Raw genomic sequence first — 23,755 nt, 5'->3', positions numbered from 1 at the left:
TTGAATGGTGTATTGTATAGGAAAATATTATGTACAAAATAGCATTCTCGAGTAGCCACTTGCAATATGGTAGATTTCACGTAAATTTAAGAATACAGCATTGACGTAAAAATGTGCGAAAGCGACGCGTATGCATATGTCAGTGTATCGCAGATGTTATATTTTACTTACAAAAATAAAAATGATTTGAAGAGAGAGAGAGAGAGAGAGAGAGAGAGAGAGAGAGGTGTATATATATTTTTGTGGAATTCATAGCGATCCCTAGTTGTAGAAAATATGAGAAGCATATTTTTATACTTACTATATCGGTATCAATATTCTAAGAGAGAAAATTCCAATCTGAGTGTGGTCAATGTCGACGTGTTGTATAGCTCCTCGATACTCGTTATAATTTGACGAAATTATGAAAAAGATTGATGTCAACGTGACAACGTGACTTTCCGTGTGCATGATTATTCGCGTGACAATATAGGTTCGGCCGGTACGTATTAAACGCCGTCACGTAAAAGCCGGCACTTAATTTCCCCGCAATTATAGCGTATGCGGGTCACCGTGAAACGTGCCGACCGAAAATCCCATGTCGAAAGATTGAAGGAAACATATTTCAAAGTCAGTCCCCGGCTCTGAGATGGTGAGGATATAAAATAGCAGTCGATCAGAGACGTCAACTTTACGGATCGTGCCCACGGCGCGACCACAGTTGCATGTCGAAAGCGTCGGCCGTCGTGCCTTTCGGAACCGCCGAGAAGCCACGAAGTACCGCGAAAAACTTGGTTTTGCGAGGACGATAAATCATCTGGAAATTCGCCGGGGCTGACAGGCATGTAGTTTTACGAGGGCCTGCACGCAAAATGCAAAGCAGTCTCGAAGCTGGTAGGCTTGCACCGCAATTAATTAGCGTTTCGTGATAGCCGTGCATGTGCCGAAGCGTTCTCTTTTTTTTTCTTCCTAGCCCCGCTAAAGCCGCCCGCGCGCGATAAGGTGCCGCCGTTCGCTGATCCGATTGGACATGTAACACCATTTTAAGGAACATATCGGCACTAGCCGACCGCACGATGTCGAGATTGCTGTCCAAGTTTCACATAATTCCGTCACCGTGCCGCAATAGTTGAGTGTATTTGACGTTCGCTCACGATATTAATACCATTAGTATCGATCGAGTTACGATTCGCGATAGCGGACGGACGAGCTCGTAATCAAATTGTGCGTGGGAATTAGAGTGATTTGCGAATCGTAAAAGAATACAGTAATTTATTAAAACACGCGCATATACATGAGAATTCCGATGAATATTTTCATAACTCGGTGAAATATATATCGTTGAAGTTCATATAATCTACAATCCTCTTACTAGTCTATAAACCGTGTATTTACACGTAACTTCATTTGCACATTCTCATCGCAATATCCATCCTCTTCGACATTCCACGCGCGTCTTCAATCATACGCTTACAATTGCGCGCACGGGCTAGGTGTAAATAATACATTTATATATATATATATGTACGAATATGCATACTCTCGATACTAAAATGAGAAAGCAAATTGCAAAGCGAATTATTTACAGGCAGAAATATCCAGTTCAGTCGTTATTCGCATCCTCTCATCGTTAATGCTTGACAGTTAATCTAACTGATTTTTCCTTTATACAGACCACAGCTGGTCGAGATGATAAATCACATAGGCCGAGCTCGTCATAATATAATTAACATTTCACGTATGTCTATCGTTGATTAGGAAATACTTGATGAGAAAATAACCTATAAATAACAAAGAGATATCGTAAAATACATTGATTTGACTCAACATTTGATTTGACATTTCCGCGTCCGCGGTCTCTCCGCCTCACAACTGCAACGTTCAGATGCAATCACAACGTCGCTCCTTCGGTTCTCGATACCGGAAATAAGATTGATTTCTCTCAGAACGCAATCCGATTATCGCGGCATGCAATTGCGGGAAACTTGATATCCTGTCGATCACGATTTCCGATTTACGAAACCGGCCTTAGGTGGCGGCCCGACAGGTTTGTTGGAAATAGGCACTGTAGGGTCTATCCCCATAACGAGCGACGGCGTTCCTACGTTGCTTCCGCTGGGCGACAAAGCGGCTAAACTCATAGACGGTGAAGGCGACATTCTCTCGACCGACATCGTCTGCTGAGGAAGTTGCGCATCAGTCTGTATACCCATGGCTCCATACATCTCCTTTAGTATCAGGAGCATAGTGTCCTCGGATTCCCTGATATGGAATGAAGCGCGGTGAGAGATTGGTAACACGTTAGCGGTAACGAGTTAGCGCGACGAGTGCGCGACGGTATGCGACTTACCAGTAACAGATATGGCTGGTAAGGGCGAAGATGTACTCATTGATATACTCGAAAGGCGCTTCTTGCAGAACGTAATCTATCCTTCTACCGCCGTTTAGCTTTCCCATTACTATGTTTGCGCCACCGTCATCGCTGCTGCGTTGCTCAATCTCATTCTGCGATTGCTGCAGCTGCTCCTCGACCACTTTGTCGATCTCGTTCGCCAGAGCTTGGTTGTCCGTCTTGTAAAACATGGATAGTTGGAAAATGGAATTCCACGTATTCTTCACGGAGTCGAGTAACTTTTGCTTCAAGTCCGCCCCGACACGTGCCATCGTCTCCTTCAGTTCTAGATTAAATCATCAATTTTGACCTAGCATTAGTATAATTCTCGCCGAGAATTTTACACATTCTTTATGGCTCAATTTGCAAATTACAGATCATCAACGTTTCCTGCTCACCCAGATGCATCCTCTTCCTGCCTTTGTGATGCGGTATCAACATGGGTCGGTACTTGTACGATTCAGGATTAATCAAGGATTCCACTCTGTAAGCTACCGGATCGAAGGGATGGAAAATATTGAAGAAAGCCGGACAAGTCGGAAAGACAAAGTTTTCTCCGAGCGTGTCGATGCCTCGAATAGTCACGAACATGCCAATAGGGCTGCCAAGGGCGAAGAAGGCATGTGGGTAAAAATTGAGTTGCGGATAATGTATGTAAGGTTGGCCAGTCCCTGCCACGCCCATTACGTAACTAACTCTTTTACTGAGACGCCTTTTTAATACGGGCGTGGGCGCTTGCTTCATCGGTTTGACTGTCTTCTCACTTTCGTTTTCCTGTAAGAGTAGCAAACGCTCTCTAAACCAGTGCCAGTTCAAATTATCGTAAGAGACATCGAAGTTGTTTAATTTAAGATATTTAAGTTGTTTAATTTAAGATATCGATCAACTGGAAAGGAAAATAATGTTAAAATCTCTATGCTGCATGTATACTTACTACTTTGTCACTACCGTCGTCCTCGTTGTCTTCCTCTTCAGTCTTCTCCACGATTGGTTTTTGATGGCACAGCAAGTCAAACAGAATTAAACTGCCCAACGAGTGACCGCCTATGTATATCCCCCCATCAAAGGTCGGGTTTCTTTCCTTGAACAGCGCGTGCAATCTGTTCATCTCACTGCCAACCGTTTGCATGATGGTTTGACAGTACACAGGACTTGTATAGAAAAGTATGTCGAGCAAGGTGTCATTGGTAAAATGCCGCAGCTTTGGGATACTTTCCAACGTGATAGCTTGCAGCTTCTTGTCGATCCCGGTATCGCCGGAATGAAGCGTCGCATGCCAGGAAATCGGTAGCACCTCGATCCTGTTTACGATGCCTTGCGTGCTTGCGGTACGATAATGAGACTGCACCAGTTGAAGGGATATGCTGCGGAATTCGTCGACTGCGACGACAGAATTTATGAAAACACTCGCATCGGGCGTGTATCCGGGCAGAATTAAAATGATGTGCTCCTTTTACAAAACTTACCGACTTCCTCTACGGTGCGGAACTTTAGGTCGCAAACACTACCTATACCATGAACGAGGAATAGAAGATGATCCACTTTCTCGGGTTCGCCCTCGTCTATATTGAATTCACTGACTCCCCTTTTAACGGTTTTCGGCCTGTTTGCGATACCCTGTAAATATGTACCGTCCGCTGAACCCTGCAGAAATTAGGATCAACCATTTCAAACAGAACCATGCGAGCGATATTAAGAAAAAGAACCTTCGCGATCGAGAAAAAGATTAATTAGGCCAAGTTATTTATTTTAAAATAGCAGCAATAATGTTCTACCAAAAAAGTATAATTTTAAACAATCTACAAAATCGTACGTATTACTGTGTGTTTGTCACTAAACTTATATATCAGTACGTAGCGGAGTACGCAACTTTAGTAACAAGTGACAATGTATGCGTTGGACAAAATTAGAAGCTTAATTATACGCTACGGATAAAATACAATTAATTTTCAATAAAAGTTTGCGTATGCGTGAAATAAATGTTGTCCTCTCTCAAACAAACGTAGCATCTCATAAACTTTGTTACATAAGAGATTACTTCTTTACCGTGCTATTCCCCCAAGATCCTGACAACTCGGAGGAACTTGGATGCACATAATGAACTTGAACAGTCGCGCTGTGGAAGAGAATGTACTCTCCGTTATTCAGCTCGATTCTTCGATTCCAGACATTCGTGATGCACGCTAGCTTGTACTCCTCCTCGAGTTTCGTAGCGGTTTTCTCGTCGTAAGGAACGTATTTTGATTCGATCGGTCCCATGTAAAACCAAGAACATCGTCTGACTTCGTCCGATTTCCCGGACCAATAGACGGGCGCTCTTTGCCGACGCAAGATGCTGACGTCGTAACGGCCGCCATCGGTAGCCACTGTGGTCTCCGTCGTAATTTCGCTGGAATTGTGAACCTCCTCCAGTTTTAAGCTGTCCTGCATGGAAAATGGATACCACACTATCTTGCTTTCCACTTGCTTGCGGTAGAACCAGTGATGGTACATCGGTCTGTACTGCACGCGTTGCTCGGCAGATCCAGAGGCCTAAAAATATGTCATTCTCATCAATTGGACGTCGCTCTGCGTTCCGAACGATTCGCTTAAGACACGACGAAACGAAGAGAGTAACTGCCATTTAGTTGCAAAGTATATTTCTCGCTCGAGGTACTCTATATCTTACCAAGTTCTGGAAGCTTGGTGGGATGGTATCTTGTACGGAGCGATTGTTTAAAGAATTGGTCGACATTTGAACAGGGCTGAGTGTGGCGGATCCTGTTGGTTCAGGTACTGTTGCCATAGAAACAACAGACAAAGGATACGCGGTATTATTTTCGTGAACGGCTGAGGGTTGCTGATGAAAGCCGCTGGCACTCTGGTAAAGAGGTGCACTTTGACTCGGTTGCTGTTGCGCGAGATGCTGGTCGGGCGTGTAGGAGAAAATCGGCTGCTGGGGCAATTGATTCACCGCAAACTCCGCGGGATTATAGAACGTAAAGGGTGGTGGTTGCTTGGACGCGATGGACGTCGATTGATTGGCGGACTGAGCGGCGGCGTTCAGCCCCTGCGACTGCGAAGGGACTTGATCGGCATTCCAAAGCGGCGCGAAAGCTGAGGAGTCGACCGCTGAAGAGTCAAAAGCAGGTGTCTGTTGAACTTGTTGCCGATTGTCAGTCGCGTCGATTGTCGACTGAGCGACAGGCCGATTCCAATTTTCCCCCTGAGACGAAGGATCCGGAAGCCGATCTGTACTCTTCGCCGTCGACTCGAAGTACACACTCGCGGATGGCTCCGTTGGCTTCAATGGCACATAGAAAATGTTTTGATGCAGAGGCCGTACAAACGGCACATAATTCAAGCTCGACTTTTGATCCGACGGCTCGTTTGTCTGTTGAAAAATGGGATACAGCGCGGTCGGCGGTTGCTCCGATGAGTGTGCGTTTGATTGCTTAACCCCTGGGATATCAGCTACAACCGAGTTATTGTCGGCTGTGTATACTTCCGGTCGAGTTACTGATAGCTCCGACGAGTTTTGTCCAAGGAACACGTCACTCAGACTGTTACTCGCAGAATGAACGTTTTTCTCTCGAGTGTCATTTGACTTCGGCTCGTATGATCTTTCGATAAACTCGTTTGCTGCTTGCGGCGCCTCGCTCTGCAGTTCGAAGGATCTCGCTAATTCGACGGCGACGTTGGACGTAACTTCGTCGATCTCCGAGGAGGCTCCGGAAGATACTTCACGAGTCAGACTTTCTTCGCGTTCCGCAAGCAGATGCTCCAACTTCTCCGTCACCTGAGCTGCCGATATCGGCGTGAAAGTCGCATCGGTGTCTCCCAATGTCGATGACGATTTATCGGCAGCTTCTACCGTCGCCTCCGAGACGCCGTCTTTCGAAAACTCCGGCGGCGAATTTAGCTGATGAGAGCTTTTAAACGCAGTCACTTCCTTGTTCGGATCAGCCGACGGAAAGTCCCGGTTCAAATAAGGGACAAAGCTGGGAAACGAAACGTTCGCTGGGGTGTTTTGCGGCGTTGCGGGTTCCAGAAGTCGCGATGGTATCGGTCTAGCTGGCGACGAAGTAAATTGCGGCGACGCAGGCACGGAGAAATTCTCGTTAAAAGGATTCTGACTTGCTGACGTTAAAGGCAAGTTGTACGCCGGTCCACTTGCGATCGGGCTAGATCGAAAGGAACCGTGGAGAGAGCTGTTGCGCGACAACTGTTCAGAAGTTGGGGGTTGCTCGGGCGGAGTACCGATCTGTTGCACGCTGATATTCTTACTCTGAGGGGATCCCTCTGATTCGTATGGATTCAAAATGCTCGGCGGCGCGGTACATACATTTTGTTTCGAGATGAACGTTTCTATCTCTGGACTGAGATATCGCCTCGCGTTGCTAGACGTTAGATCGGGCGGCAACGCGTACTTCAGACGTCGTTGATTACCAAGCCGATACGACACTGGACCTTCAACAGGGAATAACAAATGTTGTAAATGTTGTTAGAGCAAAAAATGCATGACGTAAGAACTGGCTAAGCGTAGATATAAACGTCAATAAATAACTAGTTGCATATTGATATTGAGTTGATGTATATTGCATGCGATTAAGAGTATTTACTTGCGTCGTCATACATTTTCCACGCACCAGTTACTTAACTATGAGTATTTCTTAGTTACAAGTTGATTCCAGGTACTCACTATCTTTAGTTACAGGTAAACCGGGTGGAATCGTAGACTGCGGAGGGCCCGGTAAAGCAGGATCGAAAGTAACGGACAAGTCTGTACTGGAAGTGTTTGAAAGATTAGTTGCTAAGGATCCCGGTTCATCTGGCTGAAAAATATGACGTCCTTGCGAGCTTGCATAAGGATTGGATTCGTGCGTTGCTCCGCCGATATTCTCCGTCGTCTGGCTTATTTGTGTCCCCGGGAAATCGTTTTTGTTCGATGCCAGCGACAAGTTTGGCAGGGAAGACAGAATCGATGTGAAATATCCTTGTTTTGTCGGCTGGTTCGCCGTGTCCTTACTTTCGCTCGGCTGAGGAGATGCATTCGTAGAAAGATGCTCGTACGTCCTTGACGATATTTGAGGTTGATTATTATTATTGACCGACTCCTGTCCTACGAAGTTGTCGAGCTCCGTATCTGGAAAAAAATGACAGCTAAATTATTATCGTTACCCTCTGCCTGTTCTCCGATGCATCATCCATCACGCGGACGATATTTTCTGCTACGTTAGCAAAACATCTTCGCAGAATTTCAACCGTTTGAAACTTTTTTTTCTTTTTATAATAGCGATAACAGGGATAGGTGGCAATCTTTGCACCTTTGGAAGATAAATTCTACGCAATAATCGCAAGAAAAAGTATACCTGCTGTATAACATGACTTGACATTGTTTCTACGGGATGAAAAAAAATATTCCTGTTGAAGCGAATATTTCTGAAAGCGAATAGGGCACGCCCGTTTTGATCATAGATATTCTTGGCTGATCGGATGTGTCCATAAAATATCCCCTTGAGGATGACTGGATTCTCTAGCGTATTATTCACGATCTGTCAATATTGAACAGGATACAATGAACGAAGAACCAATGACGAAGATAATGCGAGCCGACTGACGCGCTTCTACTTTCGCTTTTTTTTACGTAGGTGATTACACGAACATCCTTACGGACTTCGTATAACCAGTGTTGTTACATTAACATATCCTGTTTGCAAACGTATGTGCTCATGTGTTTTAAGTGTAATTTACGACGATTAAGAATGATATCAGCTGTATTGTACGAAATAAGAAGACCGTATCGATAGCTCGCAAAACACTTCACACTTGTGCGTCATTATATATCCGTACACACTTGTAAAGCAATACTCGAGTAGTACCAACAATCTGCATGTCAATGTAAATAATTATGTATTCGCGTCTATTAAATGTTTCCCCTATGAATAGAACGCGACTAATCGTTCGTATCGTTTATATCGATATGATTCAGATGAAACATCCAGATAAGAACATGCTGAATCGTGTGTGTGTGTGTGTGTGTGTGTGTGTGCAAATGAAGAGGCCAAATATTGCTTTATCGATGAAAAAATTAACACAAATTTTACCATCTTTCTCGATATTAATTTCGAATAGGAAAGGCACACACCATGTTTCCCGTATAAACATTCAGCTTCCCTCCACATAGTTCTCACATAGGCCGTCGTAAATGATTTATTCCCAAACATTTAATCCAAGATTACAACAAAATATCAGCAGGTGGCTGCAGTATTTATAAACTCAAGCAATCTCGAGACATCGCGCTTCAGTCATAAGGAGACACCTTGGATTGTGCAACGGCGCACGTTGACGCCCAGATTTACTTTTTCACCTGTGTTATCGACAATGTAACCGACGACACGTTACTTCTCCGTAAACCTACGCGAACGAAACTTTATAAGTACGCCGCACATTTTTGCGTCGAGTCTTTCGCTTGAGTTTTCTCTTACGGTCGCGTCATGGAATCGCGTGTGTTCTGGTTTATCTTGACGTGCATTCTGTACAGAGATGCGATCGGCGAATCGATATTTGTGAGAGACTTCGCGTCAATTAACAACACTTCTCAGATAGGTGGCAAGAAAGAGGATATGCAAAGCGAACGATTAATTCATACGCAAACAAAAAAGAGACTCGTGGAAACTGTTAGAAAAAATCATACGTTTGACTCTGTAATTCTGCATGAATCGCCGCGTGTGACAGATTTATTAGTGAAGACAAAAATTGAAAACGCGAGGTGTTTTAGGTACGTTAATATAATGTTTGGGCAATATTTTTGATAGTTTACATGTTTCATGTAAAAATATCGCAAGAGTTACCAACTATCACGTGCTTAGGGTAAAATTTTGCCAAATGTGCCAAAAACTTTAAGAAGGGCAAATATGAATAATTTTTATTTTCCATGACACATGAAATTGGATTTTATAGACTGGTTTCTTCGATTTTCCATTACAATTGTGTATTATTCTGAAGAAACTGATAATTTTCCGTCTTTTTGTGGAATAAATAAGTTTACGGAGTAAATAAGTATACACAAAAGGAAATGTTTCTGTTGAAAGGTACTGCATAGAACAAATGGAAACTGACGAAGATAAGACGCTTGAAGATATCAATCTCTATTGGTCACTCGCCGGAAACGAAAACGAAACGGGTAATAATCTGAATTTACTAATACAACTTAAATATATGCTTTCTTTTTTTTAAATTACCAATGCTGCTGATGTTGCTTATCGCGCCCGACTTTACATTGACGTAAGTCGGCTTTTGTAAATTATAATGTTGCTGTCAGCTATTTTCATTGCACATCTTCACGATAACTGATGACGTATAATTAAATATATATATATATATATATATTATCTAACATTTTTATAATTATATTACAACGTAATCACGCCTCAAAGATAATAATAGTAATCTTATTAATAATAGTAAACTATAACTAAAATATGTTTTGAATTAAAATATATATTTCATAAATATTATTTATATATACGAAAATTAAAATGTCCAGAAGGTCAGAATCCTAAATTAAATGTTAATAACATTCTGTTACAAAGCAGATTTGCATACTGTCTATATAAGCTTCTTTTTACTGTGGCTACTTTTACCGTTATCTTTTACTTTACGTTACGTTTTTACTTTTTATCATTCCAGATATATTTTTATTAAAAAAAAGCCCAAGGTTAAAGATATCAAAATATATCATTAACAGTTTGGCAAGTTTAGAGAATAATTGCCAAGTAAGTTTGTTTATGCTATTCTTTTAAAATCAATCTTAAAAGTTATTGCTAATTACATGTTTAAATTATTTATTAAAAATTATTACTAAATTATTTATAGATTTATCTTTATCTCGGTTGCGAAGTTGTAAATATGGAAGGAAGTCTGATGAATCAATATGAAAGAACAGACTCGAGTTCAGAAATTAATGATCAAAGCACTGAAACCTCCTGGCGTATCGATTCAGAGTTTCCGGTAAGTAATAAAAATTATTACGTTCATACAGCAAAGCAAATTGTAAATTGTGTATTTTATAGCAGAAGGAAACATTGATGCACAGGATCAACTTGAGCGGATACACTGAAAGCAAGTTTTACATTGACGTCAATGTGACGAAAATTATAATCAACATTCGAGGGAATCTTACACGCGCGATTCTGGCTATACCTACAAGTAAGTCTTATTTCACATTCTTCGTGTAATAAGCCGGTAATACAATACGAAATCGATAATATCACCCTCGCGAGTCGCGTGCTTCTCAGCAACATCTGATGTATCGGTTAGCTGCGACGCGGCTAAAAATAAACCATTCACGCAGCATCTCTTTCTGTTTTAATGTCACGTTTTCCGAGAAGCCGATTTTATTCGATATTTTACCTCAAAAATTAAAGAAACGAGATAAGCAAATGTGGCACCTTATCTCCAAGTAATATTGTTCACAAAACAACAACAACTCCAATCGAAAGAGACTTGTCAAATATATTTAATATATCCTTGCGAGAAACGCTACAACGTTTCTTTCATTATCTATATGAACTAAGATAGCACATGCAAAAAATTAAGTGACGAAACACAAGAGAAGTGATAAAAACGTGCTTCTACGTTATTATGTTTATTTCATTTGTGTGAATTGAACATATCGTTTGCGCACATCAAATACTACAACTTTCTCCTGAGAGACAACAGAGGGAAATGTCATCGACATCGTCGCGAGACGGCGTGATAAATCGCACGGTGCAATATGTTGTTAAATAAAACAATACTAATTGCTTTATCGACGTGCACACTTCCTCGATTATTAGATGCATTTCATTACATATAGAGTCGCTACCTTTAAACACGATTTCGTCCAACCTCCGAGCGCCAAGGACACTATCGACCGCATGATTGCCTCGTTCGTACTGCTTGCATCGAACTAGATGACACGTCGCACGCAATTACGGTCTTGCACTAAAGGGCTATTGTTATTTAATTTTTGTCCAATACGCGATGTAACCCCGCAGACACGAAAAATACATTTGACACAAAAAGATCGAGAAGCAAAATTCCTTTCGTCGAATCGCAATTCTTTTTTTATTATCGTTAAATTCTGCCCACACGTCGTAACAACAAGACGCCTGATCGAAGAAACGATTTACATTTGTGTAATCCACTCGTTAGCAGACAGGACGATGCAGAGGCCAGCAATAACGATATCGTTGGCGCGTATGTACGATGCGAAAGGGGTGACTATCGGCGCGCGCAACCCTCCGCCAGGTGGCTGGCTCGTGAAACTAACAGGGGTGGAAAATTCAAAGTACAACTTGGGCGTGACCAGTTACTTCGGAGCGAGCGAAGAAAATTACACGAAGAATGAAATTATCAGCGTCCGACTCATGAACGGTAAGCGAAATTAGGAGTTTACGTGATAATTATAAGTCGACGCAAAACGGTGAATGTCAACAATTATTTGTTGAACATTACTCTAATACTTACTTCAACACTCATACATTTAAGAAATAATTATATCCCAAACGTCACGCGAGTTGGCACGACTTTTTAGGGTTAACGCGACGTATTAATTCAGCACGCTAATTACGCGAATTTTCATGTATAAGTGAAATGTTTCCACTAGCTAGGAAGTTATCAGCATGAAATGACTAATATCCAACGCCGATACCTTTGTCTAATCAAAAGACTTGAAAAATGTTCAAACAAAGATGCTTTGCAGAATGGTATAAAATTACGAGCAAGACGGCATTCATCTCGCGACTTTAGCGCGGTCACTCATAGATAGAGAGAGAGAGAGAGAGAGAGAGAGAGAGAGAGAGAGAGAGAGAGAGAGAGAGAGAGAAAAGATTCACACATATTGCCGCAGCTGGCGTTTACCGCGAATTAAAATAAAAATGTCACTCACTCTTATCTGCGCGCGAATTCAGCAGTCAACAAAACGCGTGAACTGCACACGCGCTTACACGCACTATCGCGCGACTTCCAATTTCTTCGTGACACGACACGAGCCGTCTAACAACTGCCAACCCGTCGGTTTCTGGCCCGCAGATACACAAGATTGCGCAATTCACTCAGTGGCCTTTGATCGCAGCTCTCGCACTATCCTTCTCCCTCGTTCGCATTTAACTCGCACTCTGACGCACGCTGTTCCGCAGAAGAAGCAAAGCAGATTTAATAAAGTAGCTCGTTTTGTTTTTAACACTAAGACCCCCCACATCTCTCCCTCTTGCTCTCTTTGTCTTTGAGACGCCAACCAGCCGCGGAAAGCTGCCACTTTTGATCGCGCGAAGACGAACAATCAAATTTATGGGAGTTTCTCGTAAATTCACTATTTATAGTAGAGCATGCCTACATTGAGTTCCTCGAAACCGTGCCAATGTTATTATTATCGGCGATTCTATTTTCGGATATACCACTGAATATAGCCAATTTTATTATCGCGCATTTAGTGAAATTAGTTGCAACCTCGAAGTAATCGTGATCCTCTTAATATCTCTGTCTCTCCTACGCGGAAATCCAAGCCGTCTTGTCAATAATTATGGCTTTATGCCATATGATTTTTAATTAAGCTACGCTTTCCATCGTTGCGGCAGAGGTACAATTACGATTACAACATGGTAGGGGCCCGGCACTTTCACTTTCATCGCTGTGGAAAGTTAAACACGGATGAAACCTCTGAAAGAGGAAGTTCTGCTTCTACAATTGAATAATGAAGTTGATAGGATTCTCGGAAAGATATTAGGGACATCATTCGACATGTAGGATTTTTCTAGTAATTGATAACACATTGTACCCTATGTGATAAAATAATTAATCAAATGTACCGTCACATTGCGAGATATATTGTTACTGATTTTTATTGATGTGCAGAATCCGAAGAAAACTTAGATTCGCAGAACGAAGCAACAACTGTGACAGTTAAAAAACTTCATCAATCCGATAAAGTGAAAAAGGTAAGTTGGACAGAAAAACATCAGATTAAATCAATTTTATATAAGTCTTTATATAAGAGGTATGATTGCACGTGCAGCCTTCAGAATATCTATCTTTACGTTGAAACTTTACAGATCTCCGAGGATATGATAGAGGCAAATGATCGAATCGATTCGGCATTTCCAATGAAGTCTGATACAAGTAACAGACCGAAATTTGTATTTGAGAGATCTGCAGAAGTTGTGAACGACGTAGCGATGGTGGGTGATCTTTCTGACGCGTCACTCTCCTCCTCACTTGAAGTTATCGCAGTGAAAGATATTGTTAACAGTTCTGCCTTGTCCAATAATTCTTTGGCGAGTTATGGTGACGCCAGAACTCTGCAAAGTGCGTCAAACAGGCCGATACTCAACGGAAGAATGCTTATTCTGGTGAGGCATTTAAGCATCAAATATGTTACTCTACTGTAAACTATAGGAAGGTGCTGATATTGCGATCTTCAATGAACGGCAGCCAAAAGAACAGGAACAGAAAATTCAGGTGCGATCATCCGAAGTTGCCTCCTTGAACGAAGACATCGATATGAATGTGAGGCCATTCGCTGGTAAAAACGTATCGACAGGAATGACGAAGAATCAAGGACTTTCAACGAGATTGGCAGGGGACAACCAAGAAGATATTCTTGGAAAGCAAAGGATATTGATAGAAGTAAATCCTGAAAGTAGCTTGGTGGCTGTACCAGGGAGAATACATACAGTATTCTTCGACTTGACGAACAATTGCGTTCTTACGGTCAGATATGCAGTACGAGCTACGAGCTCGTCGTTTAGGATTAGCAGCGTACGACCTCCGCTGTACGTAGATCAATCGTCATCAAATAACATTACCAAATAAATCGTTCGATTTGACTGATTAACATACATCTTGATACTTCCTTTGCTAATCTATGCTCGCTTTTATGAATCTTCAACAGCGTGTGGTTATACCCGGGGCAAACAGGCTATGTAGCCGTGGATATCATTGTGCCAGCAGGAGTCGGGCAAAATACAGTCAATACAATTACATTGTCCGTCGAAGGTACGGAGATATCAGAAAAAGCGGTGTATGTGTACGTCCAAAATCCGTTCTCCAAGGTAAAAATAAATAAAGTAAGATAAACTGGGGAATTCCCTGGTTTACATCAAAATATTTTTAATTCAGTATCTTCGTTGAATTAAAAATTTTTTTTATTATCTGCTATGTGCTTTCTTCAGATTATTGATAATGTGAGGCCAACTATCGAATACTCGTTTAATAGTAATTGCGCTGGTAATTTAAACAGAGACCGATGCGATAAAACATTTTGGAGCGCTGACATCACTATTCGAGATCCCGATTCGGGTAATGAAACAAAAAGCTGAGAATTTCTATAAAGTTTAATAATTTATATTTCTTTTCTATTTCTTTTCTATTTTGACACAGGTCTGAAGAGTGTAACGTCGACTCCGAATAGAATATATCCACGCACTGAATTCATAAGTGGTACAAAAAACTCTGTGACGTTTTATTATTTATCAACATGCTGTACTACGACAGCTACAGTTACAGCGATTGACATATTAAATAATCAATATTCCCGTAAAATGGACGTCACAGGTACACAACAATAACGTATATATGAATGCGATGTATATATAAATGTGAAATTGACATGATTGCATGACAGTAGATCTTGATAATATTTTCCAGTTTTAATTATTATTTTACGCAGATTAATTTACGTTTTTATATATCACGACCCAAAACTAAATCTGATATGAATTTTGTGATAATATAAAATTAATTGATAAGGAAAAGCAGTTCCAAGCACCAATCGACACTCGTGGTATACCTAGACACAACAAGTCTCATTTGAAAACTAAGCCGGAACTAAAAGACATTACTGATGGGCTTTCTTGAATAAAGGAAGCAAAGAAAAAATTAAATGTCAAAATAACATTCATCTTTTTTTATAGAATGGGACAACCTGTCGCAGGGGGAGATAGCTGCTATCGTAGTTGGTGCGTTACTTCTTCTCCTTCTTCTAGTATTCCTCATCATCTCAATAGTCTATTGCGTTCGCAAGAAGAATGGTCATGATCTACCTTACACACAAAGATACGGCTCCAGGCCACCTGCTAGATCCGAAAGAACCAGCTTCTAACAACATTCTTGTAGAAGTCAACTGTGTCATTGGAAGTTGCACTATACCTAAATCTATACCTATACGCCTATCTGTATATATACATAAGTAAAGTATTTAATAAATTTCTATGTATAAAAGAAATCTAATGTTATGAAATACTAAATACAAATCGTTGTAGTAGTCAACTTGTCACTCAAGAAAAGAGAAGTCATAGTGAAACTAAACGATGCTTCTTACGAACTACATCTCACAGAGAATGTTTGATGCAAAGTTTGTACCTTCGAAGAAGTGCTTTATATTTATAGAAGTGTCAACAAAAATAAATTATACAGTAAAGGACATGCAGAAATCATAAACAGTAGAAGTTGTGAACTGTGCGAACTAATATAGACCAGTCACAATTTAGAATTATCGAGAACATAACTGCAGCTTTCAAATGTTCACCTGTAATAGCCAATTCGCTTAAGTCTTTGTATGTGTCGGTCTTTTATTGTTTACGTCAGCAGTCTCAGACACACACAACTTCACTGTCACGTTCCTGACTTTTTCGCTGCGTAAGATATAATCCTGTGGCAAGAATAAATGGAAGGGATGGATGCCAGCTTAAACAGCGTTGGATGACAGCGTTTGGCGAATTTCGTAATTTTCCGATTGGACTTAATTTTGCACAAGCTTGCTCATCCAAACCGGTCTTAAGTTCATCGCCTAAAACAGACACGGGAAAAACTACCTTTCCTTTAACTTGACCCGCTAACTTATCGGGTTTAAAACCCAGATCGATCACACGAATCACACTAACGTACGATACTGGATCTAGGGACTTTAGGCATGTCACCATAGGTCTGTTCGTTTTCGAAGAGTTCTGAACTAAGTGCGATAGGTTAGAGTGTGAAAGAAAATATACTTGTTTTACTCCAACTCATTGTACTAGTTCTTCGAATACGAACAGATCTCACATCTCTCCTTCCCATAAAACTACCTGCGCGAACGACGACGGAGTAACAGATGTTTGGAACGCACGAGTGTATGTTAGCGTAAACACGAAATGGAGGAGAAGAAGCGGAGAGAAGAGGCTATCAGATAGTGGATCTCACTCCAGAATCGACCATCATGCAGTTTTCTGCGTTATCGGACCAGACAATGCGCGAAATTTACAGATTGCCGAGCCCCACCCACGTTTCTTTTGTCGGACGCAAACTCACCATCTCGGAGCACGGCAGGAGTCGCGGGTGTGACTGGCACTAGCAATGCATTCTCCGTGTAGTTCTCGATCGGAAAGCCCGGACCTGCGGCGGACAGCAACGGATTTTTCACTTTACGCGATGTATTGTTCATGCTCACGGTGACGTCGAACGCTATGTTTTCAGCGGCACTGCCATTAAGAGGGTAACCGTACACGTCAACACAAATGTACTTTCAAATCCCCTTTCGAGACCCGAAGACCCGTAATTTAAAGATCCACGTTGGCACGAACGTTTATCACGATTATTTGATAAGCAGACACGTCGCTTCGCGCAACATCCGTTCGCAGAGCACTTTATGGAGCACAGTGACTGACTGGGCTAATGGTCGATTACATTTAGAAAGGTTCGCGTGTCCGCGTTGGTATTACACCTAGAAAATCGCAACTGTAATACAATAATCTGAGGAACACAAGATGGCGCTCAAATTTATATCTGTATGAACATCAGTCGACCATGTTAGTGAGATCCATGTGTGCACGATATGATGTCAACCATATTGACTATTAACACATAATTACTTTAAACATTATCAGCCCAATATTATCATCATCATAAAAATACGATGGAATATGATTTTAAAACTGATTTGTTTATATTACAAGAATTTTTCAATAAACGTATTTTATTTTACCAGTAGCGATAAAGTTGTCCCTACAAAGTTCCAACAAATGAAAGTGAATGTAGAGCACTGTTAGAGTATTCAACACACTTTACGGGTCAGAGCTACGATGTCGTGATTAATGTTTAATCAGAGAGGAGAAGGACAGGTATCATTTTCCCTCCTCAGGACAGAAATGAAGAACTCTGATTGGTTGATTCTCTTATGCGTTGTGTATTATGTGTTATGCAAAAGCCTGTGCTCTTGCCCATAGCCTCGCTCTCGCGTCGCTGAGCGAGAACGAGAGCGAGAAAGAGGGAAAGATATTCTCACTCGCGTCCCTGAGCGAACACGAGAGTGAGAAGGAGGGAATGATATCTCTCTGTCGCTCGGCGCGCCGACGATTGTCGAGCGCGTGGTCCACACGAATAGACTGAGCCGGCTATGTGTGCGTGCGTGGGAAATCAGAAAAGAGTAGTGGACATTGGTATCGTAGTTCATGTGCACGGTTGTACAGAGGGCGCCTCACGCTGTGCTCGACTAAAAGCGGCCCATGACACCTCTCCTCCTTCTCTCTTGTCAGAGCTACGATGTCGTGATTAATGTTTAATATATAACAAAGCTTGAAAACATTAGTTTGTGGTGTTAAAAAAAGCTGTTGGTTCAAATTTTAATTTTAAATTCATTATTAGTTGGACATATCTTTATGTGTAAATACATATTTTACAACATATTTTTATGCGTAAAATGTTGAGTGAAATTGACTAATGCTCTATTCTTTTTTGCATATGCATTTACATAGCGACAAATTTGTTTTTATAAGATTTGGAGAGAGTATAAAAATATTTAATGTGACGTGTGTAATCAAAAAATAAGTAACAAAAGTTTAGCGATCATAGGTAATATAGGTCTCTGTTTTAGTGTATGCCAGTGAAACCTAAAAATTGTTAAAAGATCTTTGATTGTGTTATATTTAATTGTGAAAAGATGATTGTTGCGAAGACGAAATTAATATCTTGTGAAAAAAATCAAAATCAAAAATATTGTATAATTAACTTCGAAAATTATTATATAATAATTGATTGCACAACTTGCAATTATAATATTTTTGCTATAAGAATTACATCTCTATTTTCTCTCGTGTCTAATAATAAATATATTATATGCTAGCTATTATTTAAAATTTCTTAAAGATAATATTTCACGAGATTTTGCAAAGTTGTAACATATGTATAATAGATTAAAACATTCACCGCGCAAGTGACAGTTTTAGCATATCGGCATGGTAATGCTGCGCCAATTACATTCAACGATATATTGTATAATTGCATATTATTAAATTGTATAAATATTAATATTAATCCTTAATATTAATGTTTAAAGTATAAAAGTAATAAGTTGCTTGGATAGTGCATACAAAGGTATATTAATAGTGACAGTGACAGTGTTATTTTTCTCAGCGCTATACATTCGATGATATTTCAAAATGACAGCTACGTTCACTGCACACGGTAGACCCTCATTAAGCGAGAATTACTTTAATCAACGTGCTTTGACTTTCGCAGGCTTGTGTAGCGAAAGATTGAACACTGAAATCCGATTTTCGATTTAATCCCTTTTGGCACGAGCTTACGCAAAGGTGAAGGTATTAAGAGACTTCAAAGCGCGACGTAATTAGCAACATGTGATACAAGTATTAAAAGATTTGCCTGTCCTTCAGATACTAAGCAAAACTTCAACCCTTTGTACACTCATCTCCCCTCCGGTGGATCTAGTTTATCAACAGGTTTATTAATCCTTCGTCATGTTTTTCTCGAAGAAAAAAAGAAAGAATTAATAAAATAATATAAAAATTGAAGAGAACGCATGCTTGTTCAAGTATTAATTAAAAAACAGGGACGCGTTAGCAATAATGTAATATTGCAATTTCTAATCGACACGTGCGTAGCCTGTATGTCAAGCGTGAAACGACGACGCACGTGTGATCAGCCAAAAAATAATATTCTTTGACCCCATGATGACATTGCGTCGTAGATGACATCGCTAAATAGCCCTCGGTTGTACATCCTTGTCCGCTAATCTGTTTAATCTGTCCCAAAATGAAATAGTTGCGATTCTTTCGATGGCACCCTTCGGATGTACAGAGCGACGCATGTTAGTGGGAGAAAACACTTGACCCGACTAGAAAGGGTGGCCCCTGGAGTGGTTTACAAGGGGGGGATTATATTTGGGGCAAAGTGACTGTCGGGGACACGATCATCGTCTCTCTAACTGGTCGCGTTATCGAGCCCTTTGAGCATCGACTCTTTCAAGGGCTTTATTTTTAGCTTTAGAAGAATCTACTTTAGAGGGGAAAATATGACCGGGTGAATTGTTTGTTTAAATATCTTGATTCGGAGAAAATTCTTTCTATGGTTACCTATATCTCCATAATTCAATGTAATTATTATGACAAGATATACAGAGTGTATAAGCAGCTTATTATTTGCATAATTGCGCATTTTAATAAAATTTATAAAGTATCCTTCGGCATTTTATAAGGTATTCATAAAAGCGTAGGTTACGTTTCAACCAGAATTCTTCATAAAGTTTCATGAAAAAAAGAAAATTCTGCTACTTACTTACATTGTTATGATGTCAATCGAGAAACACTATCCCATTAGGTCGCGATTATCTTACAAAATTGAATAATACCTTGCATATAAATGCATAATTACAGGCGAAATGTACCTCCATCCCCACAAAGTATCTGTTCTTCGAGTCGTAAAATTCCAGCAAATTCTCCAGTTGACGTATAATCTGAACATATCAAATATCGCGTGTGTATGTACGTAGATACATGTACATGTATGTGCAACGACGTTTTCGCGAATATGCCACATGCCTGCACGAACAATACGAGCCGCAGCGTTCCTCTCTCTCTCTCTCTCTCTCTCTCTCTCTTGGCTTTTTTGACTCACCTACGCATCTCCACGCCCCCGCGTTCTTCTGGGTATCCAGGCAGAATGAGGGCGGCGTAGAAAGCAGCGCGGGCAGGGTGCTGACTTTTATTACCCCGTCTGATGTTATGAATGCGACCTGTACGCAGCCCCTCGGGCGTACATTCCCCTTCCGTCGTTCGTCCTGCATAGCGGTTATGCTTTTTACGGCATGTATATTCGTGGTCATGATTAGTGACGGCTACGAACATACGACGCGACCCCCGTCTAGCCGAGCATCCCCAAATCTCGATTAGTGGCCGCACCGACGCGAATTATAAATATTTGTGGCGCAATGCGCAAAAAAGGGTATCGACCGATCGTCCTGTAGGCAATCGATCAACCGCAAATAGTATCGGGCATTCGGGTATAAAATGTTGTATTATTTTTCATATCAATTTTTCGAGCAATTTCGATGGAACGTTTTAATTTCCATGAAAGCTGGACAAAATTCGACACGAGCACCACTCTGACGACGGGCATAAAAGCGCCTTTATATCGTACTTTGATGTTCAAATTGACAAATTACATCGTCGTCAATACAAACAATTTCGATGCGCTCGTCGAATCATTCAACAACCTCATTATCGTGCCCGATAAGTCCTCGCATCGCCTTGAAACATGACACACATAATACGGTAATACGCAGCGGAATTTTTTAAGTGTCAAGCGAGCCTGCGATAGAATTATTTTGTACGAAACGTCACGCTGTGCTGCGGCACATACACGCGCATTATAATTCGGGTGAATGAAAACTAATCGGACATTCGGACACACTTGTTCGCGCGAGATTGTTCGTATCCGCTGCTACTTAACGCGCGGATGAGCTAGCGTTATTAAAACAAATCGCCGTTATTGCGCGCGCGCGCGCGCGTGTGTGTGTGTGTGTGTGTGTGTGTGTAGGGGGATGATTATCGAAAGTTACAATGTAAACGATCGTGATGGCTGCGTACATGCAGGCGTGACCGCGTGAATACGTGCGGCGGTAATCGGTTACGAAAATATTTCCGCGTTTCCCACCCCTTAATAACGACGCGGACATCCCTCATACCCGCTGGCCAATGCGCGAGACACCCGCATCTGGGAAGAATATTGCAATCAGTCGCGCGACCAGTCGTTTCGCCGCGTAATAAATTATACTCGACTGCTCGTCGCGGCGCGGCGTCCGCAACGCTAATTGGATGCTGCTGAAGCGCGCCGCGAAACGTTCGAGATTTCTGCAACCTCTCAGCTATCTTGTAAAGAACCTTGGCTCTCTAATTGCACCGTAGACGTGGCTGAAATTATCCACGATTTAATTCAAAGCGACTTAATTTGTTTCATTAATTTGATATTTCCGCATTGCGTGTACATACATACGATCTTGCACATACTTCACCGTACTTCATGCTTTGCTGTAATTTCCGTAACTATATTAGGTCATAGCTATCCAGGACGTAACTATCCAGATGTGTCATACAGTTGGAACGACTAAGTTGGAAAGACTCCGAGGCTTTATTCGTTAATATCAATGTGTGCGTAACATCTTTGCACTCGCATATGCAAATTGCAGACTTCAGAAATCGCATGTTTCATACCAAGTTAACTCGTAAAGTGAAGATTGCTTCGAACGGCGGAATGCTCTTCGATCCTGACCGGCATTGTGCACAATTGTTGACACGTGTCACTTCAATTTTTCTCACAATCGTCGTCGTTACTGTCAACGCGATCTTACCAAGTGCCGCGTGTTGAGATATAACATTAATTAAATCATACATTATTTCGATGTTCCAATCGGCGCAGTTGGCGATTCCCCCGAGGAGGAAATAATATTCGAAGAAAGAAGCAGGCACGAGTTACGGAAATACAGGAATTTAGATAAGCGTTGATACGCCTGCAGGCCGCGTACAAATGGCGAAACGATCCAGGATACACAGCCACATCATACCAACGATTTTAATATCCGCGAATGATAAACAAAGTGGTACCTAACGAAGTGGATAGAGGCGCGCCGTAATAAAATTTGCGTTGCGCTCCGTCGTGACCGAGTCGGGGGAAACACCACGAGCGATTTCCTCCGATTTCAATTACCCCGAGCGACTGGTGTATATGGATGCCCGTTTGAGTAAAAACGCGGAAGGCCGAGGGAAACGTCGAGAGTCGCTTTGCAATACCAATTTGTCACTCGACCTGCCGGGATATTGAAATCCGCTCCGCCATATTTCTGAATGTCTTGAAATATACTCCAGCAATATTGCGCTCTTGGAATCTTCAGGATAACGCCTTTCAAATCGTATGTATTTTGTTTTTCTTTTGCGTTTAATATTCAGCTCGACTGCTGTGTCATATTGAAGTATGCGTGTGTGTCGAAGTCACAACATATTTGCGCATTTAGAAGTGCGCAACATATTTGCATATTTACAAAAGAATATATATAGCTTCTGTGAATCATTCCTCTTCTTGACACTTTACACTTGTCATTGTATACAGTCTATCCTACATAACTATTACAAATAATGTTTATAACGCATAAAAATTTCATTACATCACGCTGATTGCGCAAATATTCATTCGGATATTTTTCATCGTTCGTATATTACAACATAAAATAATCGGTTATTAGCGTGTTACAATGTGTCTACAAAAATTTGCTCGCCACTTAGGAGTGGGCGAGCAACGTAATTTGGTCGTTTCGCCAAAGTGCTCATGCGTTTATATAAATCCCGTCCGCCAAAGAAGAGGGTTCACGATTAAAACTGCGGTTAATCCCGTCCACCATCCGCCGTCCTCTCGTAACTGCCGCTCTTTCCCGTTGCTTGGTTTTATTCCACGCGAAAAGCCTGCGCGCGTACAACACAGAGGAAGAGAAAATGATTCAGAGGGTAGAGGAAAAACGATAAAAAGAGCAACAAATAAGCGCGGAGGTAGCAACGAAGAGAAGAAGGACACGAGAGGGGAAAGTTGCGAAGAAAAAGGAGAGAGACCAAGGATACGGTGCAGGCTGAAAAGGATGCTATGAAGGAGATTCCTTTTATTATTTATTTACACTCCGTGTAGAGGGCGGGTGGAGAAAATAATTTGTGGAAAAACGACAGAGACAAACGGTTAAATCTGAAAAAATTCGCAGAATAAACCCAATTGTCATTATAAATTTGTGTGTGTGTATGTGTGTGTGTGTACGGTTATTTTTCTTTTTTTTTATGATTATAAATACGCAATCGGGAATAATTTATTTTTACTTCGGAGGTACACAACGTAAGCTTACATTCCGATTGCGCAGCACGTGGCATAAGGTAAAGCGTTCTCCCGCGAGTTCTCTCGCGCTATAGGAATATCAAGTGCGGTTTTCGCATTAGACACAAATATATCTCACTGTCGGATACTTTAAATACGTGCGCGGTGCGTAGCATCGAATAACCAGTTAGCCTGAAAATACGCAATGCGATACATTACGAGCGCACGAGAGCAACTAATGAAAGC

The 23,755-nt window shown here is 41.2% G+C and overlaps 2 protein-coding genes across 4 annotated transcripts; one reads left to right on the top strand and one right to left on the bottom strand.

Annotated features, from left to right (window-relative positions):
• Nucleotides 1-1,234: 1,234 nt before the first annotated feature.
• LOC105192542 (SEC23-interacting protein) lies at nt 1,235-17,096 on the bottom strand. 2 transcript variants are annotated; one of them, XM_011156741.3, is made up of 9 exons: nt 16,679-17,096; nt 7,053-7,496; nt 5,040-6,820; nt 4,418-4,903; nt 3,838-4,015; nt 3,306-3,751; nt 2,770-3,145; nt 2,330-2,657; nt 1,235-2,241 (listed from the first exon to the last, which is right to left on the bottom strand). In XM_011156741.3, the coding sequence occupies exons 1-9, from the start codon at nt 16,809-16,811 to the stop codon at nt 1,980-1,982; spliced, it is 4,434 nt and encodes a 1,477-aa protein (XP_011155043.1). In that variant the 5' UTR covers nt 16,812-17,096; the 3' UTR covers nt 1,235-1,979. The 2 variants fall into 2 exon arrangements, with proteins under 2 accessions (XP_011155043.1, XP_011155044.1); XM_011156742.3 differs by having other exon boundaries at nt 3,838-3,988.
• Nucleotides 8,475-15,911, top strand: LOC105192540 (uncharacterized). Of its 2 annotated transcripts, none has more exons than XM_019845705.2 (13): nt 8,475-9,131; nt 9,445-9,536; nt 10,043-10,128; nt 10,229-10,363; nt 10,429-10,561; nt 11,549-11,770; nt 13,250-13,332; nt 13,447-13,743; nt 13,826-14,166; nt 14,286-14,445; nt 14,566-14,692; nt 14,774-14,947; nt 15,307-15,911. In XM_019845705.2, the coding sequence occupies exons 1-13, from the start codon at nt 8,848-8,850 to the stop codon at nt 15,492-15,494; spliced, it is 2,322 nt and encodes a 773-aa protein (XP_019701264.2). In that variant the 5' UTR covers nt 8,475-8,847; the 3' UTR covers nt 15,495-15,911. The 2 variants fall into 2 exon arrangements, with proteins under 2 accessions (XP_019701264.2, XP_011155042.3); XM_011156740.3 differs by having other exon boundaries at nt 10,426-10,561.
• Nucleotides 17,097-23,755: the final 6,659 nt, after the last annotated feature.

The sequence above is a fragment of the Harpegnathos saltator genome, unplaced genomic scaffold (genome assembly GCF_003227715.2).
Source record: "Harpegnathos saltator strain DR-91 unplaced genomic scaffold, Hsal_v8.6 scaffold219, whole genome shotgun sequence".
Taxonomy (NCBI): domain Eukaryota; kingdom Metazoa; phylum Arthropoda; class Insecta; order Hymenoptera; family Formicidae; genus Harpegnathos; species Harpegnathos saltator.
The sequence above is the reverse complement of the archived record's forward strand: the minus strand, read 5'-3'. Positions and strand labels throughout refer to the sequence as shown.

Coding starts and splice junctions, on each gene's coding strand:
- LOC105192542 (XM_011156741.3), bottom strand. CDS start 16,811: ATGAACAATACATCGCGTAAAGTGAAAAATCCGTTGCTGTCCGCCGCA. Junction 6,821..7,052: donor TTTACCTGTAACTAAAGATA/GTGAGTACCTGG, acceptor TCCCTGTTGAAG/GTCCAGTGTCGTATCGGCTT. Junction 2,242..2,329: donor ACCAGCCATATCTGTTACTG/GTAAGTCGCATA, acceptor ATTCCATATCAG/GGAATCCGAGGACACTATGC.
- LOC105192540 (XM_011156740.3), top strand. CDS start 8,848: ATGGAATCGCGTGTGTTCTGGTTTATCTTGACGTGCATTCTGTACAGA. Junction 11,771..13,249: donor CAGCGTCCGACTCATGAACG/GTAAGCGAAATT, acceptor ATTGATGTGCAG/AATCCGAAGAAAACTTAGAT. Junction 14,948..15,306: donor CCGTAAAATGGACGTCACAG/GTACACAACAAT, acceptor CTTTTTTTATAG/AATGGGACAACCTGTCGCAG.